We start from the raw sequence: 19,233 nt of genomic DNA, 5'->3' as shown, positions 1-19,233 counted from the left end.
CAGTCATGGTGGCAAGTAGATGGGATCTGTCTTAGGCCAGCCCATGGCTTTGTGGTATGTGAGTGAGGTGGTGGGTGCCCAAGAAGCTGGACACCTTCCTGGTTTTGCTCGTTGCTAACCAGCCAGACTGCTCCCAGAGGAAAATAAGCAGGAAACAAAAGGAGGATGTGTCTTATCACTGTAGACAGTAAGGTTCTGCTTGTGTGGGCTGAGGGATCTGGAGACCAGGAATTTCTTGGCTGTGGTTTTTAATCCACTCTTCCTCCTACTTTGTCATTGCTTCCCATTCCCCACCCCAGATAAACTTCTCAGGCTCCTCCTTGACTCCAGCTTTCTCTGGTTTGTACAGATCACCCATCAATCTGGTCAAAACCATTGTTCATCGTGTTATACTTCTGATTGGAAACCTGAAGTGGGGTGTCCTTGCTCTTCAAAGCAGAAAAAGACCCGAAAGTCACCCAGCAGGTGGGACTCCATGCCCTAGGATGCCAGGCAAGTACCAGGATAGGTAGCTAGTTAGAGCATCCCCTGCCCAGACAGACTGAGCCCAGACATCTAGTCTGGTCAATCCTGGTCTTGCTGTGGAACCTAGAGCTGCCATGAGGGTGGGAGGACTAAACAGCGGGGCCAGACGTAAAGTAGTCTCTCCACTGTTGCTTGGCAGTTGCTTCACCTTCTGAGTCTCAATTTCCTCATCTGTAAAATCAATATAATAGTAAAGACCTCAGAGGATTGTGAGGATTAAATTATAAAAAGTACAGAAGATCCCAACAGAGTATCTGGTGTCCAGGGCTCAATGGTGTCAGCTATTTCAATAAGAAGGGAAACCTCCCCCAGTTGCCATGGAGGTGAAGCAGGTGCAACTGTTCTGGGGTTTGAGACTACTTCCTGTAAACTGCCCGCTCCTGCCCTCTCTCCACTCCCATTACCACTGACAGTGTCACACAGGAGCTGACATAAGAGTCAGTGTGTGACCTTCTTTTCATGAGCCTACATATGCTATTGTGCATTTCTCTTCATTCTAGGAGAAAAAATAAGTCCTTGTAAACAACAGACCTGATCTCAGTTGGGTTATTCTCTGCGCGGTTTTTTTTTTTTTTTAGTAGCACTATTTGATAAGCTCTTTTTTATCCCCTAAATAGTTCTGCTCTGAACTAGCTGCTGACCAGGCAGAAAGCAAATTTACCTGAGACCCAGCCTGCTTCCACAAACCCTTCAAAGCTGGCCCATCAAGGAGCAATCTGCAGTCTGGGAACCTGCCTGAGTGCTCTCCCAAGGGAGGTACAGGGGTGCATTGCCCAAGCCACTAACAGCTGCCCTCACTACAACCCTGGGCTCCCATCCCCGGGGCTGCAGCAGAAAGGTATGGCTGATCTTGGCTGGAAATGCCTGCTGGTCCCAGGCGGCAGGCCAGAAGCAGGCACAGAATGTCAACAATGACAAGGTGGTGCTACAGATGGTTTGGACTGGCTTAGCCCCAAAAGGCCAGTATACATTTTTTCTTTCCAGACTAAGGAACCTGAGAAATCATGAAGCTCAGAAAGTCAGAGATGTCAAAGAGTCCAAACATTTTCACTGTCTGTGTAAGACTCCCAGCTGGAGATTGGTGATGGATAAGGACACTGAAAGCGGAGGGGTTTGTTGGCAGGCCATCGCCCTCATGCAGCCTTTGGTCTCCTTTCTGCAGATGTTTTCCATAATACAATACAGGTTTCCTCTGGCTATCTGAAATTAGTGTTCCCATGAAACCTTTCATAAGCTGAAATGGCCTAAAGCAAAGAAGCAATTACCATTAACTTATATGGAAAAATTTGGAAGCATTCCCAGACCACAAAATAACCTAGTCATACCAAACAATACATAAAATCTAAAATAACACTAACATGTGAAAAGCAGGATTTAGGAATGATATAATAAATACACAACATGCTTTTGCACCCACCAATCCACTCAAGCAATAGACTTTCCACTTTATCCTTTCCTAGATACCATCTAAAAGAGATCATTTTGAACTAGCATAACCAATAGTAAGCGGCAGCTTTCAAGATTCTTTCCGTGAGTAAATAGTATGAATGATGGATATAGTCAAGTTCAATGTACAAACAATGTCCTTTTTCATCCACCACAATTGAAATGTTTAATGATGTAGTTTTATACTAAGCGTAACACCCTAAAGAGCTCTTAGGCTTCTGATACCTTAGAACACATCTTGCTAACAGATGCACAAAATAAATCTAGATGAAGCACAGATGCTCACAGACAGTTCAAACGCTTGATGTTGAGATGCTGAGTGTAGTTCTTGGGGAAGGAACTTCGTGAGGCCACTCTCACTGCTCACTGTGCACATTGCCTCTATAATAATGGCTCACGCAAAACGAAAGCGAAAGCTTTTCCCTTTTTTTCATAAAAACTAAAATTCTCTTTGGATTTCTTTCTGCTAGTGAAAATGGGTATGAAAGTAGGTCTTTCTAAAAAGTAAAGTGGCTGTAATAAAATCTTTGGGAAAGCAAGGATACCTGATTGGTTTGCCAGCTCCTAAACAGGCTACTTCCTTTAAAAAACCCTCAGGTCTCATTTTGAAAGCAAATAAAAAGCAAAGGGGTTATGCAGGCTGCTGCTTTCCTACATTTATTTTACCTTGCCATCCTTCTTCTTTTTTTTTTTTTTTTTTTCCTGTGAGCGGACATTCTCCAGAAGCATCAAGAGTAAAAGCTGAAGAGGGCCAAGACTTTGTAGTGAACTTCAAGTTTTCAAGTCTTTTGCTCTTTTTTCTATTTGGTTGTCTTCCACTGAATTGTAGGATATCTTTATCCTTAATCATAACTATTATGGGGTATATGTGCTGCAAATATATTTTTCTGGGTTGTGATTTTGTCTTTTCATTTGAGTTATGCTATGTTGGTGGAAAATTCTTAATTTTAACAGAGTGGATGTATCTTTTTAATTTTTTTCTTATAATTTACAGTTTTGGTATCTAATTTAGTAAATCAAGGTCATAAAACTAATTTCCTATGTTTTCATTTAAACCTTCTAAAAGTTTTTAAGTTTAGCATTTCACATTTATATCCATAACCATCTAAATTTTTGTTCATGGTGTATTTGCTAAAGTTTTGTTCAGAATTTTTGTACCCACGTTCATGAGTGAGACAGGCCCAAAATTGTGCTTTATCATACCAGCCTTTCTGGTTTGGGTTTCAAGGTTATACCAGTCTCATACAATGAGATAGAGAACATTTCAGTCAGGGTCCGCCCAGTAAACAAAGGCACACTTGCAATAGGAGGGTTTATTTACAGGGGATATTTACAGTGCTGTAAGTGCAAAGGAACTCCTGGCACAGGACCATCATCCGCAGCTAGAAGCCCTCATGCTAGCACACTCCAGGGCCAGAAGTTATGAGAGGAGTCATCTAGGAGTAGGGAGCCTCGGCCAGCCCCCTTGTAGAGGGTCTGGGGAACAAATACCGTGATTACAGTATTTGTCTGCCCTCCACCTCACTCTGGGAAACATGTTGGCGAAATGCAGAAGGAACTCAGAGGGCATGGGAGATCCACAGATGGAGTTCACACAGGCCCGTGTTCTGGGGCAGCACAGAGAAGGGTATGAGTGTGATGCAGTACAGGGCAAACTTCCCTGAGTTGGTGGGGGAGACCAAGCCCTGCTCCAAGAGAAGAGGGTCCTTTGGCGGAGAGTGTAGAAAGAATTCAACACCCATGCCAAAGTGAGAGTCAAAAGGAGAGTTTATTATAAAAGAGGTAACACTCCACAGACAGAGTGTCATCTTCTCTCAGAAGCAGAGAGTAAGAGGGACCAAGAGAGACATGGAAAGACAGTGAGTAGGGGGCCAAGTGTTCAGGAAATTCAGTTTATATATCATTCTTTAGTTCCTGTTAGTTATTGTTTAAAAGACTTTGTTAACCCATTTCCTTTGATATGGACATACAGTGAGGAAGGGAAGAGTAAGTAGCATGAAAAGGTAAGGATATGCAGAATGAAAGGCCTGCTGGCAGTTCCCAGGCTTTAATCCACAGGTTCTCCATGGTTTTAGCCATAGGGAATGACTCTTGGTCCCTGTTTTCCCTTCACAGGTATGGAGAATGGGTTGTTAGTAATCCAGCAGAAATCTTCCTTTGTTCTGAAGGTGTCCTGGCCTGGCTGCAAGGCTGATCACCTTATTGCAGTCTCTGATTGTGGTTTGATTAACATTTTAATTCTCTTGCCTCCTCCCTACATTAAGTGGAGCTGGGGAGGAAAGGGTGGGGGGCTGAATGAGTGATTGATCCAGCACAGGGAGATTTCCCTCTGTCTTAATTCTCTGAAAAGAGTTGCTAGTTTTTCACTTTTTTGTCCATTTATTTTAGGGATTGAGAAAGGGAGATTCTATGATCTGGCTTCATTTCATTTTCATTTCCTTATTCAGAAATCCTGAGCAAGTCTCTTCCTTCATGGATTGCTCATCTGTTCCTCTAGTCAGTTCTCACTCTGAAAGGTCTGTGCCTCTGCCCTGCCACCTCCACTCACCTAGCCTCTAGGAGAAGGAAACACTCATTCTAGACAACAATTAAGGTTTGGAGCTTTTCTCCCACTTGGATGTGGATTAGGGGAAGGGTAGGAATGCCTACAGGTGCTCTGTGAGAAAAAAGAGAATGGGTGTAATACCCAGAAACATTAAACTCCTACAACTGTTGTGTAAAACTCTCAAAACCAGTCCAGCAAAAAAACAAGCAGTAACTCAGAGAGATAGGAGAACTCAGATTTACTACATGGGCTCCCAGAGGATCTAGTGTTCTGAAGATCTGGGTAGTGTGCTCAGTGGCAACATTCCTTATATACAAGGATTTTACATAAGCTGATTAGTCAGTTTGAACTCAAACCATTACAAATGGTGGGAGTTGCTATGCAAATTGCAAGTAGTAACATTGGAGAAGGGTGGGAGTTGTTATAGGTAAACAGCGAATACAAATTGTTACAGGAAGCGGGACCTGCCAAGGTACAAGGTGCTACAAAAGGCAGGGGCAGTTACATTTACAAGTCTACAAGTCGAGTAAAGTGCAAGTGAGCTCTTGCATGAGCTCCTGCATACAGCAAGCATATTTACAGAAGCAGAACAAAGGGCTGATTAGCTTTTTGATGTAAATTACTCAAATTTCCTCTTCACAAATTTTAATTGCAAGTACTAGTTTAGAGGAGGCAGTCCATTCTACCTCCTGTACAGCTGACTACAGATTTGAGAATCGAGAATTGTAAGCTTTAGAATAGTTGTGGAGAATCTTTTTAAAATGTACACTTCCCAACTCTAGGAGATACTGATACAAAAAGCTAGTGGCTTAGGAATCAGTATTTCTTGAACATCCTTTAGTTTTGGCATTGAGCCAGGTTTGGGAACTGCTTTAATTAACTGATGCTGCACTTCAGAGTTTGAGTTGGCTCTTTTCATTATATCCCCATATACTGCTCTGCTTTTCAAACGCTTATGTCCACTTTTCAGTTTTCCTCTTTACTCCTGCATTTACAACCACCTCCAATTCCTGCTCCTCTTCCCCCATCTTGCTCCAAAAGCAATTAAGTTAGAATAATGCATATAGTAATACTAAATAAACTCTGCCTGGAAAGCTGAGATTTCCTTCTATCTCTAGAGTGTCCTGCAATGCATGAACACTGACGTTTGCTTTAGTTATCTTTCCTTCTAGGAGTTTGGCCCTTCTTGCCTTGTTCTGTAAAGGCAGACTACATTTTCTAAGATACATTTTGTGTGCCAGTACCCACAGTGTACTTATTAATAGTTTAAAATTGTCACAAGTTCTCATTTGGCAGTAATTTTTATATATGCTTCACCACCTCTGCTTTAGCATTGCCAAATGTGAATGGTCTGGACTTTATATTAAAAAAATAACTCCCTCTGGGCAGTCCTGGAAATCTTTGGCACAGGGTAGCATCTGTCTATGGATACTTCTAGGAAATTAGATTTCCTGGCAGGCGGGAATTGTGTCCCAGGAGACCGACCCCCTATGGCCAGTATCATGTAAAGGATAAGAGAGCTCAATGGCTAACATTCATTGAAAAGAATTCTGTCAATAAAAAGTGGATTATACATATCACTTATAACCAAGGAAGAGAGGACCAACAGAAGGTTGCAAAATGAGGAAACTAAAAAATAACTGAATTATATTTGGGAAAATTATACATTCTTAAACTTCTTGCTCTGGAGATAAAAATGGCTCTCTCAGGTGTTGCTGGTGGGTGGGCGCATGGATGGGTATTACACAGTTCATGAAGTTGTTTTCTGTGGCTGCATTAGATTCCCTCTTGCGGAACTCGCCGGTAGGTTGAGCATTCCATTCTGTTAGCCCGTTTCCTCATCCATCCTATTGCCATGTGTCAGTCATGCTGAGCAGGAATTCCTGAACCAACGTGATGCTGAGTGTTTGAAGTTATCTTTACTAGAAGCCACGGACCATTTTCCGTTTCCTGCACACTTAAACGATTAAAGTTCACCTTGGCCTAGGGCGCCCACCCTGAAACCCCGGGTTCTGGCAGTCGACCAGTTGGGTCCGCATCTCGCCCGGCTCTGAGCCCTGCTGGGAACTGTAGTTGACGCGCTGCGCATTACCGCCGCCCAGTCGGAGCCCCGCACTACCACTCCCGGCAAGCCGCGCGCGCCGCTCCTGCGCTCCCCGCCTTGCGAGGGGAGAGCGAAGGCGCAGAAGGCGCGCGTCCACTGCTGAGGAGGCTGTGGCGGTGGCTGCTGGCGACATGGACAACGCGGGGAAGGAGCGTGAGGCAGTCCAGCTGATGGCGGAGGCCGAGAAGCGAGTCAAGGCCTCCCACTCCTTCCTCCGAGGGCTGTTTGGGTAAGCGTCAGACCGCGTGTGTCCTGAGGGAGTCTCCGTCCCGGGTACCCTTCCCGGCCAGCCGTCCCCACTCTTCCCTCGGGGCCTTCCAAAGCTCACCAGAGATCCCCTAGGGACCCCAGACCTTCCCACAGTGCGATCTCTAAAACCCCAGAGCGCCCCAAGGGTCCTTATTTCCCACGCACTCTCCAGGGCCCCCAGACCGTCCCCGCCACACATACTGCCCTCTCCATGCTTACCCCCTCGGGCACGGCGCTGTCCTCGCGTTGGTACGGGGGTCCCTTGGCCTCCCCGGTCGACTGCCACCCGGAGCGTGCGTAGGCCCTCACAGCATTGGCGAGACTGATTTGCTCATTTCACCATGGTTGAACCCACGGAGCTCGAGAGATCTGTGTCGGGTCGGCGTGAGGCGGCGGGGCAGTAGCGGAAGGACCGGGGAGGCGGGTCCTGGGACCGCTGGCTCGCGCGTCTGGGGCGAGTCCAGCTGGGCGTTGGGCCCCGCGAAGAGCAGAGGGCTGCAGCGCCGGAATTCCAGCGTTCATATGTCCACTTGCCTTGCGCCAAGTGGACGTTTAATAAATATTCGTTGGATAAACGAATACTTTTTCTCAGCATAATATTTTTCCTTCACTAGAGATTGATGTAGTAATAGCAAGGCCTCCTGTTTGATTACGGATAAGTCAGCGTCTTTGGGGAATCCCTTTAATTTCCTGTAATTCTTTCATTCTCTCCTAGGGAAGGTCTTAAATTTGGACTTCCCAAAAAGCAGACTCTGCACTGACAGTTTTTGGAATAATTATGGGCGGTCGAATATGAATGATTCAGCTGTTTAGGATGAGAGAAGCAGAAATTTCGTGGTGGTGGTTTTTCCTTTTGAAAATGAAAGATCCTCTACCGACACCAAGAGTATATTTTTATTCTTGAGAAAGACAAGTAGCCCATACTTAACCATTGCATTATTAGACGTGGTTTTATTTCTGTACAAATTCAGTTTGGTATCTGCTTGTTTTGTCACTTTCATTTTTTTGGTTATAATGTTTTCTCGTTGTTGACACATTTCCAGGAAGTGCTTAAATGCTGGTTTTAATGCAATGCCCTGTAATAGTATGGGATGCAAAGATATATGAAGATATGGGTTCCTGTCTTCAAGAACCTCTCAGAGGGCATTTATCCCAGCTGGGTTTTAAATTTCTCATGTGATATGTAGTTTGAAATATAGCAATGAATTTGTACATTTGTTCCCCTTTAAAAGTTACTACAGTACATAAGGAGCATTGCCTAATACTTGATGTTAACACTAAACAATACCTCCTTTCTCTGATTCAGAAAGTGTTTAAAATTTATTCAGATAAAATTTAATGCCATAGCATCTCATACCAGGAGATGATTTCATGTCAGCATATTTCAAGTCAGGCAGGATGTCCTTCCCTGGAAAAGAATTTGTAATAGGCAGAAGATAAAAGCATTATAGCATTTGACGCTTGTTTCAGGGGAACACACTGCTTTTTGTGAAGAGGTGCTGCACTATTGTTTTTGTGAAATTGGGCCAAATCTTGAGCCAGTAATCCTAAAAAGATTTTGAAAAGCCTTTTTGTTTTTAAGGAAATATCTTTTCTCACCTTGACAGTTGATCACCTATTTCATTGACAGGTCACATAGGAAAATACCATTTGTAAAACATTTAGGTCTTCCTCAGTTTCAGTACATACTAAAACGCAGATTGAACTTTAAAAAAAAATTAAGCTCGGATTTAGAGACAGGTAGTATAGTATTATAGTATAAGAAATATATATGTGGTCTACGGCCTGATCCTGTCTGATCTCAGAAGCTAAGCAAAGTCGGGCCTGGTTAGTACTTGGATGGGAGAACACCCAGGAAGACCAGGTGCTGTAGGCATTAAAAAAATAAATAAATAAATAATAAGAGATCGTAAGCTGACAAGGTCCTTGCAATGTGTGTGGTCAACCAAAGGTTGCCTCGGCTTAAAAAAAAATACATGTATATATGTATGTGTGTGTGTGTGTTTCTTGTATATTTCTTATGTACTGATATAAGAAATAGAATAACATATATTGGATAGTTATTTTGTACATTATGTAACATTACATATGACCTGTGATAATAAATATAGCTCTAGTTCTCTCATTTACTAATATGGTGACTGGCCAAGTAAATCATACCTGGAGCTTCTGTTTTTTCAGCTTTCAAATGAGCAGAGGGAAAGAATCTACTTTTCAGAATTGTAAGAATTGAATGAGGTGTTGGAATGCTTACTAGGCTGCACAGAGCTACATTACTCTTAATTATAATCATTTGGTTTTCAAATTGCAGTGTCACGTTACAGTATGTATATCAAATAATAAACTATTACCAGCTTGAGTTTTTCCGTTTTCATTTTTGCAGTGTTCACCATACATTCTCTTATTCTTGTGAGCCCTGTGAGGTGCAAGCTTTTTTATAAGAGGTAGGGAGGACCCAGTGGTGGTATGTGACTCTAGAATGTAAGCTCCTGGGGAGTCTGTCTTATATTATGAAACAGTACCTCATCCAGCATGTGGCATGCAGGAGACACTTAGTGAATATTGGTAGATAGAATTAATGTATGAATGCTAATACTGATTTTTTTTTTTTTGCTCTTGTCTAGTTTTGTAGAGCAAAGGCAGCAACATGAAGGGGAGTTCATATCATTTTCTTCTTTATTTTACTTAAATATCTGTTTATTATAAATGTAGTAGCTACATATGGTAGAAAAATGCAGAGTACAGAGGGTTTCAGTTGAAAAGCAGAATTTTCCCTGAGTTTTTCCTCTTCTAAATATTACTCCCTAGAAATAACTGTTTTTAACTTTCTTTTTAATTCTTCTAATGGTTACCACTATAATTCTGAATGATTTTAGAATACTTTTGTGTCCTGACTTACTAATTTTAGACAGTATCTATAGATTCTGCTAAAAATGAATAATTTAACATAGCTTACATGACCTTGCATTTTTTTCTTACTGATTTTACTTGGTTAATTCCCAATTTCTAAATATTGCCCTTTATATGTAAATAACATTTAAACCTGTAACTCTACCTTTAAATTTTTTTCAAAAATTTCCCTATTTCTGTGGGTTATAGAGTGGCTATGGATATATTGTTCAAACTGGGATATTTTTGAGATGCCAAGAAAATGAATATAAACCAAGAGTGCCCGTGCAACCAAGATGCAGGGTCATCCTAGTTATAGGATACTTTATAATATGTTCTTATGCTTTCAACTTTGTATTCATTTGATTAGATGATAAAATCAATAAAGCTTTTGTACCTTCACAGAATTTTCAGTGACTGATACTTAGAGTTCACAATAAGGAAACTTGGTAAGAAGAATTTGAAAACATTAGCCATATCCATATTTAAATACAGCTTATTACAAGTAATAGTAATTTAATTAAAAGCTAACAAATTAATAGACCAGTACTTTCTTGGATTCAAGTTTATATTTTTTCATGGTCAGGAGGTATCTGTCAATTCCTGTTTTAATTAGGGGTTGAATGAAGAGTTGTATTTTGAAGGCCTTGTCAATATCTATGGCGTTAAACCCGGTTTTTCTCCTTGGTTATTAATATGTTAATTAATAGATATCCTCATACTGAACTGTCCTTGCATTCATTGAATAAACGCTCTGGATTATAACGTATTTCTTTTAATGGGCTATTGATTTTGTTTTTAAATATTTTATTTCTGATTCTTCTGTTTACAGTTCTTTTGTGTATAGACTTTATCATATTGAACTATTAATGTTACAGGTACTTCATAAAAAGAATACGGAAGTTTTTCTTTTTCCCTGTGCTTTGGTTTTTGAAGGTTTAAGTATGTAAACCAAAATTAATTTTTAGAGTGTACTAAAGAATAGAAAGCATTTATTCGAGCAAAAGGAGCTGCAGTCCTGGAGACACAGATTCAGGTAGCAACCTAAATTGTGCTCCAACGAGACATAGGGGAGGCCAGTCTTTTGTAGGAAAAGTTCCCACCCAAGTTCCCAATTTTATGCAAACGAGGTTTCCAAATTGTGCAGTTTCGATTGGTCTAAATGTTGCAGTTCTGATTGGTCAGTATACAGTTTAAGTCTTTCTGTTTGGGGTTGTGGGGGGTATGTGGTAGTCCATTGGTTGAAAGACAAAACCAGAGTTTCCCTGCAGTGGTTGACTCTGGTGGTGTAAACAGGCAGGGAGATAGTACTGGAGGTTGAAAGCTCAATCTGTGGCTTTTCCCAAAAGGCGGAGTGTGTGAGAGGTCTCTGTCAGTAATAGCTACTAGACTCTGGTTATGAATTTGGGCCCCGTTAACCATGAGGAGTCCATTTTGGCAAATGTGTTTCTCTTGGGGGTTCACAAGTAGAATACTTTCACAGTAAAACTATCTTGGGCTTTTGGCTGGGTGTTTCTTTGGTAATTTATTTTTTCCCCCTCTGGAATTTGTAATATTTAAACTTTCGATCTTTACCGAGGTCAGTTTTAGATAATTGTATTTTCCTAGGAAATTATCATTTCATCCAGGTTTAAAATTTATTTGCAGAAATGTAAAGTAGTCTTTTATGACTTTTAAAAATGTTCATTATTTCAGTAATTATTTCCCTCTTGTCACTTCTTTCTCTTGTGTTTGTGCCTTTTCTCTTTTTTCTTGATGCTTTTGATGTTCATTAAGGATCCATGTGCCCTTGAGAAGAAAGTGGATTTTCTTATATCAGAGCGTATGACTTGATAGGGATCCTTAAGATCTAGTTATTGATTATGTTGTCTAGGTCTTTCACGTCTGTTTATTTTTTGTCCACTAACTTGCTTTGAACTAAAAGAATATATAGATATCTTCTTTTATAAGTATATTTGTCTGCTTGCATCTCTTGTAGTTTTTGCTTTATAAAGGTGGCCACTGTGTTTTGGTATATAGATACTCACAATATAATTTCATTACGCATTGCGTCTTTAGCAGTATGAAGTGAATTTCTTTATCTCATTTGATACTTTTGAGCCCAAATTCTACCTTGACTGATACTAGGGTAGCAATCCCTGCTTTCTTGTTTGCCTGCTTTAGGACTGTATTTCCTAAGTGGATTATACATTCTACCTGTTACCATGTGACCTGTGCTGCCTAGTTCTAGGGGCGAGGTGGGGGGTGGTGTATTTCCCCTCCGCATTGAATCTTTCTTGGCCAATGACTGACTAAAGGAATGAGAGTGGAAGGGATGCTCAGTCTATCTGAGCATAAGCTGCAGTGGCCATCCCAAACTTCTGCCGTGGGTTTTTTTCCTTCAGTCGTAAGAAGAGTGCATTCCAGATAGGGGCTACATTCCAGGACAGAGAAAGATGACCCATAGAGAAAGAACCATCAGAGTCATAGCCAGACAACAATAATAGGTAAAGTGAGCAAGAGAGAAAGAAGCCTTTAAGAGATTTGGCAGTGGTTGTTGCAGTAGATCTAACAAAGGCTGGTTGATATATTTGGTATACTTTTGACCATCTCTTTATCTTTGGCCTTTCATAATAGCATTATTTTAGTTGTATCTCTCCTATTGAGCACAGAGTTGGGTTTTGTTTTGTGAACAAATCTAAAAATCTTCAGTCCATTTACATTATTGATATGACAGATACATGATTGTTTATTCTGACATCCTGCTTTGTTATATGTATTATGTATTTATATTTATTATGTATTATGTTTTATTTGTAATTTTTCTTCATGTGATCTCTTCTTTGCTTTTTATTTAGGAAATTTTATAGTTTTGTTTTACTGGTTACCTTTATACTATGAATCTCTTTCAATACCCTTAGCTTCATTTCCTTACTTAGGCATCTAGTACTTGTTTGTCTGCTCTGAGAAACACCCATTACCATTACCCATGTGCCAGTCAGTGAGGGTGTTCTACTTTCCCTTTCTCCAGGGGGTGTGTGTAGGGGAGGGGGAGTTCATTTATTTGGACTTCATCAGAACAAATGTTTCCATATTTTTCTACCCATGTTTGTACTTTTTTTAGTCTTAGATCTATAATAAAATATATTCAGTACTGCTACCACTGTTTTTTTAAACTGATGTTTCCTAGTGCGGTATTCCTTAAGCTGTTGCTTCTATCAGTGGTACCTAATGGATGGCGTGGCTGGCTATATAACCTTTGGCTCACACTTTTTTTTTCCTTTGAATTTCTTGGAATATGTTGTTCCTCTGTTGTCTTGTTTTATATGATGCTGTTGTAGTCTACTGCTAATGTTCTTACTAATGTTCTTTCTTTTGTAAGTGACTTTGCCTTTTTGCCTGTAAACCCAGAGATTTCCTTTCTTTATGAAATTGAAGGTCTTTACTAGGCAGTGTTTCACAGTAGACCATTCTGGGTCAGTTTTCTCAGTACATGGTAAGCCCTTTCAGTATTTAGATTCAGGTCTTCTTTTGCTTCCATAAATTTTTCTGAGATTGCAGTTTTAAATATTGTTTCATTTTTTCCCCCTGACTCCAATTACATGGATATCAGCTCTTTGCCTATCCTTTATAACACTTTTTCTCTGACCCTTTTCCCTCCTTTAGTTAATTTTAATTCTCTTGGCTGTTTTCATTTTTTCTCCTCCGTGTCAGTAGAATCTGTTCTCCCCTCAGGTATGTTATAACTAAAATTTCATTTCTAAGATGATTTCGTCTTCTAGAATTTGAAACAAGTTCATCGTCTTTTTTTTTTTTTTTTTTTTGGTCCACGTAGGAGGTGAAAAACTTAACCTTTTCCTCTGTTCCCCTAGGTTCTTCAGCTGGGGCCCTGCAAATTAGACCAACAAAATACATATTAACAAGAAAAAAGTTTATTAAACATATACGGGGGGGTTAGAACTGAGGCTTATATAGCATCTTAACAAATAACAAATTTGTAGAGCAGTGTAAAGTCAAAAGGTTTTTGGCTTCCAAGGACAGCACACTGAGAAACAAATGAATAAAGTTTGTTTGTGCAGGTCCATCTTGGTGGCACTGGCACCAAGTTTCCATTTTCTTCACGGCTGTAAATCTTCACCAGAAGAGGGGATTTATGTCAGTCCTCATTTCTCAGAAGTTTTTGCTTTTAGTCAGATAGGCGAGGCTCTGAGAAGGTGTCTTTCTGCATCTGTTGATTCTCATTTGCCTTCAGCTCAAAATAATCCTTATATCAAAGTGGCATATTTTGGGGTGGCATACTCTGGTCCCTTGCATGCTCTTCCATTCTGAGTTTTGAATTTCAGACTTATGATGTAGTTTCACGTAAGTAAATGTTTGTTTAATAATAGTTAAATAATATGGGATTGTTTTCCTCTGCCTCTGGTTGTTTTGGGGAACATAGTTTTGTTAGTGGCAAAGTTTTTATCCTTATGCTGGGTGGTAATGTTGAACTTAAAAATAAAACAACCAGTTATTTTACCAGCAAAATCGGTTAATTCAGAAATATCAGAGAATTGCAATTTAGGACAAGCAAGCTATGGCAAAACCATAGACCAATCTGGAGAAAAAAGGAGAAGGGCTTGCTTTGATTAAATTTTAGGAGGAAATTGTGGGGGGTCGTTCCAAACAAATTCATTGGAGTAAAATAAGATTGAGCTTTTTGGTGGTTTTTCATTGACTGCAGGTAGTGGTTAGTATTTTGTTCCTGGGCTAGGAGGGAACTTATTCTTTCTTAAAAAAGTAGGAGATAAATTCCCATGTGATTAATGTCCTTCCTTGTGAAAATAATTATTCTTTCTTTCTGCTGGTTATTCAGGCTATAAAGAGTGGTAGATGGGTGACATGTTCCCCCTTTAGGGCTTCCTGACTCCATTTTAAATGAGCTTTTCTATATTTTCACAAGGAAAAACCAAGATTTTAGATTATTTGAGGATTAATTGGTTTTTAAAAGAAAAATGACTTGTCTGTATGTAGATGTCATCTGAGCTCTTTGAAATAATAGGCTATACTCTTCCCAAGCTGATACCCGCCCCCAACCCCCAAACACCTATATAGAAATAAACAGGATGAAATAGTGAATACAGGCAAGGACTTGCGGGCTGGACACAAGACGCAGCTCCACTATTCACTGGTGTCTGGTGGAACGTGTGGCTCTGGCCCAGCTTCCTCAGTAGAACATGAGGTGGGGGTGGAGGATCAGACACTCAGATTTTTTCTAGACCTGAAGTTTAATAGTTTTCCCTCAGCATTCTGATATCCTCATGGGCAGGAACTTTCTTTTCTTAATGTTTTCTGGCACACACTAATCTTAATGAGCAATTCTTGAATAAACATAGTCAAGAAGAGGAGGGAATCAACTTTGCTCCTGGAATAGTTGGATAAGGGAAGGGTCAGCTGGGGCTGCGTGGTGATGGGGCTGGTGCTGGTAGTTCTTATGTAGGCTGGTCAGTTTTCTTTCATGTTGGAAAAGGTGTTTTCTTCTTCAAGGAGACCGTAATACCAAAAAATAGTCAATTTGGCTCAACTTAGTTTTCTTAATGTTAGGTTAGTGTCGTGCATGTACATGTATCACTTTATAATGTAGATTTCCTCACAGAAACTTGTTTCTGTTTTCCAGGATCTTCTACCTCACTATGGGATCTCTGGATAGCAATCAACTGAATTATTTGAATGTGAATTCTGAATATTAGTCCTTAACCCATTTCCTTTTTAGAAAAAGAAAAGTGCAGCTCGCTGCCAGCATTAATTTAACATCATGTGTAGTGATTCTGTATTTTCTAGGATTTGACATTTTCAGTGATGAAAGATTACTATATTTTATAAATAGAAATACCACTACTAAAAACAGTGCTATAACTAGAATGATGTCATTTGTTTTCAAAGACTATGATATACTAGGGTGATGCGAAAATAATAATAAAAGGAGATAATTCATGCAAACTTTGTGGGTAGGATTAGGACTGTAATCCGTGGGTTATCTCACAGTAAATGCTGCAACCGCAAGCGCTGCCTTGCAAGTATTCTTGAGGCCAACGGGAAATGGCTTAAAACATAAAAATTAACTTTCGTTCATATAAAACATAGTAGGCATTTGGAATAATTGCAAAAGTAAATTTTTTCATAAGTTTTAAATTATGTTCTGTTTATGACAAGTGAGTTTCTCTAGTACTTTTGAAATAAGAATACTTCTGTTTTAGGAGAGGTGAGAGTCTTGAGTCTAGCATGATTCATTTAATATTTTTATAAAGATCACTAAACTTGAAGTCAGGTGTCTGCTCCACCACTGACCTTGGCTGGATGACTTTGGGCAAACCATTGACCTCCAGATACAGATTTCTCTTCTGTATAGTGGATACAGTGTCTTTCATGGTTGTTGTAATAATGAAAATGACATAACATCTGGAAATACCCAGCATAAAACCTGGCATAATGTAGGCGTTCTATCATTCCTAGCTTAATCTGTCTCTGAAAATAATAGGATAAAGTACATTTTAATTAAGCTAGTTTTATTTAGAAACTCTTAATAAGAATGATTGCACTATAATTTCCGTTAAAGCTTCCTGTTACACTTTTGAAAAACAAGACACAAAGTGGTAAGCCTTTGTTAGCTCCAAGGAGCTATGACTAAGATTGAAGACTTTCTCATGTTAGGAATTTTTCATTGTAGAAATTAGCTAATTTTTTTTAATATGTTGATTTGAAGTGGAAGAAAAGGAACATGAAGTTGTGAGAGAAGGCTTTGCTTATTCTTATATTTCGTTTTTGATGTGCCTTGTTGCCATTCTGTCATTTGCTGTGTGACATAGCCCCCAAAGGTTATTTTGTTTATTTGTTTTTTACATGTGTGTATATAATATATACTCACTCACATATATAAACAATTTCACATACCATAAAATTTACCCATTTAAAGTGTAGAATTCATTCACTTTTGTCATAGTCACAGAACTGTGCAGCCATTACAACAATCAATTTTAGAACGTAATATCCCCCCCAAAAATTCTATGCTCTTACATTCCTATTTATTTGTTTGTTCATTCCCCAACAATCCCACTCTAGGCAACCACTAATCTGTTTTCTGTCTCTATGGATTTGCCTATTCTATACTTATATGTAAATGGAATCATACATTATATGCTCTCTTATGATTGGCTTCTTTCACTTAATGTTTTCAAGGCTCATCCATGTTGTATCATGTATCAAGACTTCATTCCTTTTTATTGTCTAATAATATTTTATTGTGTGTATATACCACATTTTATTTGTCAGTTTATCAGTTGATGGACATTTGGGTTGTTTCTACTTTTAGGCTATTAATGAATAATGCTACTTGTGAACATTTGTATACAAATTTTTTTTTTGTGGACGTTATGTCTCATTTCTCTTGTGTGTATACCTAGGAGTGGAATTGCTGGGTCACATTGTAACTCTGAGTTTAACCTTTTGAGTAACAGCAGAACTGTTTTCCAAAGTGGCTACACTATTTTATATTCATACCAGCGATAAATGAGGTTTGTAATTTCTCCTTGTCCTTGTTAACACTTGTTCTTATCTGTTTTTGATTCTGGTCATCCCAGTGGGAATGAAGTAGTGTCTCATATGTGGTTTTGATTGGTATTTTTCTGATGGCTAATGATGTTGAGCATTTTCTCATGTGCTTATTGTCTATTTGTATATATTCTTTGGAGAAATGTCTACTTAGATCTTTTACTTATTTTTCATTGGGTTATTAGTCTTTTTATTATTGAGCTGTACAAGTTCGTTATATATTCTGGATACAGATCCCTTATTAGGCATGATGTGCAAATACCGCTAAAGCATTTTATTCCTTCAATACATGAAGGTAATTATAATGATCATCTTGCTTAAGTACATACTCTGTATCAAGCCCCACTATGGCAACTATATATGGATTATTTCCTTTTTATTTTCTTTTTTTGTAAATTTAAGTGCCTTTTATTTTTTCTCCTTTATTATTAAGTTTATTTGGGTAATATTGGTTAATAGAATTATATAATTTCCAGGTGTACATTATAATTTGACATCTGTATATTCTATTGTGTGTTTACCACCCAAAATCGAGTTTCCTTCAGTTATCATATATTTGATCCTCTTTACCCTCTTCCCCCATCCTACCCTCTTATAGTCCATATGTCTCTGTTCATATGTTGCTTTTAGGTTAATATCCCATATATAAGTGATATCATGTGATTTTCAACTTTTTTAGTCTGACTTATTTCGCTTAGCTTGATTATCTTGAGGTCCATCCGGGTTGTTGCAAATGGCAGTATTTCCTTTCTTCTGATGTGTCAGTAATATTCCATTGTATATCTGTACCACCGTTTCTTTATTCAATCATCTATTGTAAGACACTTTGGTTGCTTCCATGTCCTAGCCACTGTGAATGCTGCTGTGAACATCAGTGTGCAAATATCTTTTCGAATATGGGTTTTTGAATCTTTGTGGTAAATACCCAGTAGAGAGATTACTGGATCATATGGTACATCAAGTCTTAGTTTTTTGAGGAACCTCCATACTGTTTTCCATAGTGGCTGTACCAATTTGCAGTCCCACCAGTAGTGTGTGAGGGTTCCTTTCTCTCTGCATCCTCTCCAACATTTGTTATTACTTGTCCTCTTGATTATAGCTATTCTAATAGGTGTGAGATGGTATCTCATTGTGGATTTGATTTGCATTTCCCTAATAGCTAGCGATGTTGAGCATCTTTTCAAATATTTCTCGGCCATTTGTATGTCCTATAGGGAGAAGTGTCTGTTCAGGTCCTCTGCCTGTTTTTTGATTGGATCATTTGCTTTTTTGTTGTTGTTATTGTCGTTATTGAGTTGTATGAGTTCTTTGTATATTTTGGATATTAGGCCCTTATCAGAGGCGTTGTTGATAGTTTCTTTTGCTGTGTGGAAGCTTGTTAGTTTGGTGTAGTCACCTTCATTTATTTTAGCTTTTACTTTCTTTACCTTTGAGGTCAAATTCATAAAATCCTCTTTAAGTCCAAGGTCCTTGAGTTTAGCTCTTACGTTTTCTTTCATGCACTTTATTGTTTCAGGTCTTATATTCAGGCCCTTAATCCATTTTGAGTTAATTTTGGTGTGTGGTGATAGACAACAGTCTAGTTTCACTCTTTTGCAGGTGGCCTTCCAGTTTTCCCAGCATCATTTATTGAAGAGGCTTTCCTTTCTCCACTGTATGTTTTTGGCTCTTTTGTCAAAAATTATTTGCCCATATAAATATGGGCTTACTTCTGGACTCCCGATTCTGTTCCACTGGTCCGTGTGTCTGTTTTGCTCCCAATACCATGCTGTTTTGAATATTGTCGCTTTGTAGTATAATTTGAAGTCAGGCAGAATGATCCCTCTAGTTTCGCTCTTTTTTCTCAGGATGGCTTTGGCAATTTGAGGATTTTTGTGCTTCCATACAATTCTGATGATTTTTTTTTTGG

General features: G+C 39.2%; 1 protein-coding gene and 1 long non-coding RNA gene across 3 annotated transcripts in view; one reads left to right on the top strand and one right to left on the bottom strand.

The window, feature by feature from the left end:
• Window positions 1–4,739: 4,739 nt before the first annotated feature.
• On the bottom strand, window positions 4,740–7,272 carry LOC112479384. The gene is made up of 2 exons (XR_003046174.1): window positions 7,089–7,272; window positions 4,740–6,841 (listed from the first exon to the last, which is right to left on the bottom strand). It is a non-coding gene; the product is annotated as an uncharacterized LOC112479384 (long non-coding RNA).
• NAPB (NSF attachment protein beta) overlaps window positions 6,700–19,233 on the top strand; it is a 37,663-nt gene continuing 25,129 nt past the window's right edge. The window contains exon 1 of one of the 2 annotated variants that reach the window (XM_015588997.2): window positions 6,700–6,849. Coding sequence is in view for 1 of the 2 variants with exons in the window: in XM_006911450.3 (XP_006911512.1) it covers window positions 6,752–6,849 (98 nt within the window). In the remaining variant the exon portion in view is untranslated. The remainder of the gene's footprint in view (window positions 6,850–19,233) is intronic. The other variant, XM_006911450.3, reaches the window with a different exon arrangement.

This window comes from Pteropus alecto, unplaced genomic scaffold (genome assembly GCF_000325575.1).
Source record: "Pteropus alecto unplaced genomic scaffold, ASM32557v1 scaffold124, whole genome shotgun sequence".
NCBI lineage: Eukaryota > Metazoa > Chordata > Mammalia > Chiroptera > Pteropodidae > Pteropus > Pteropus alecto.
Note: the sequence above shows the minus strand (reverse complement) of the source record. Positions and strands in the feature narration are given on the sequence as shown.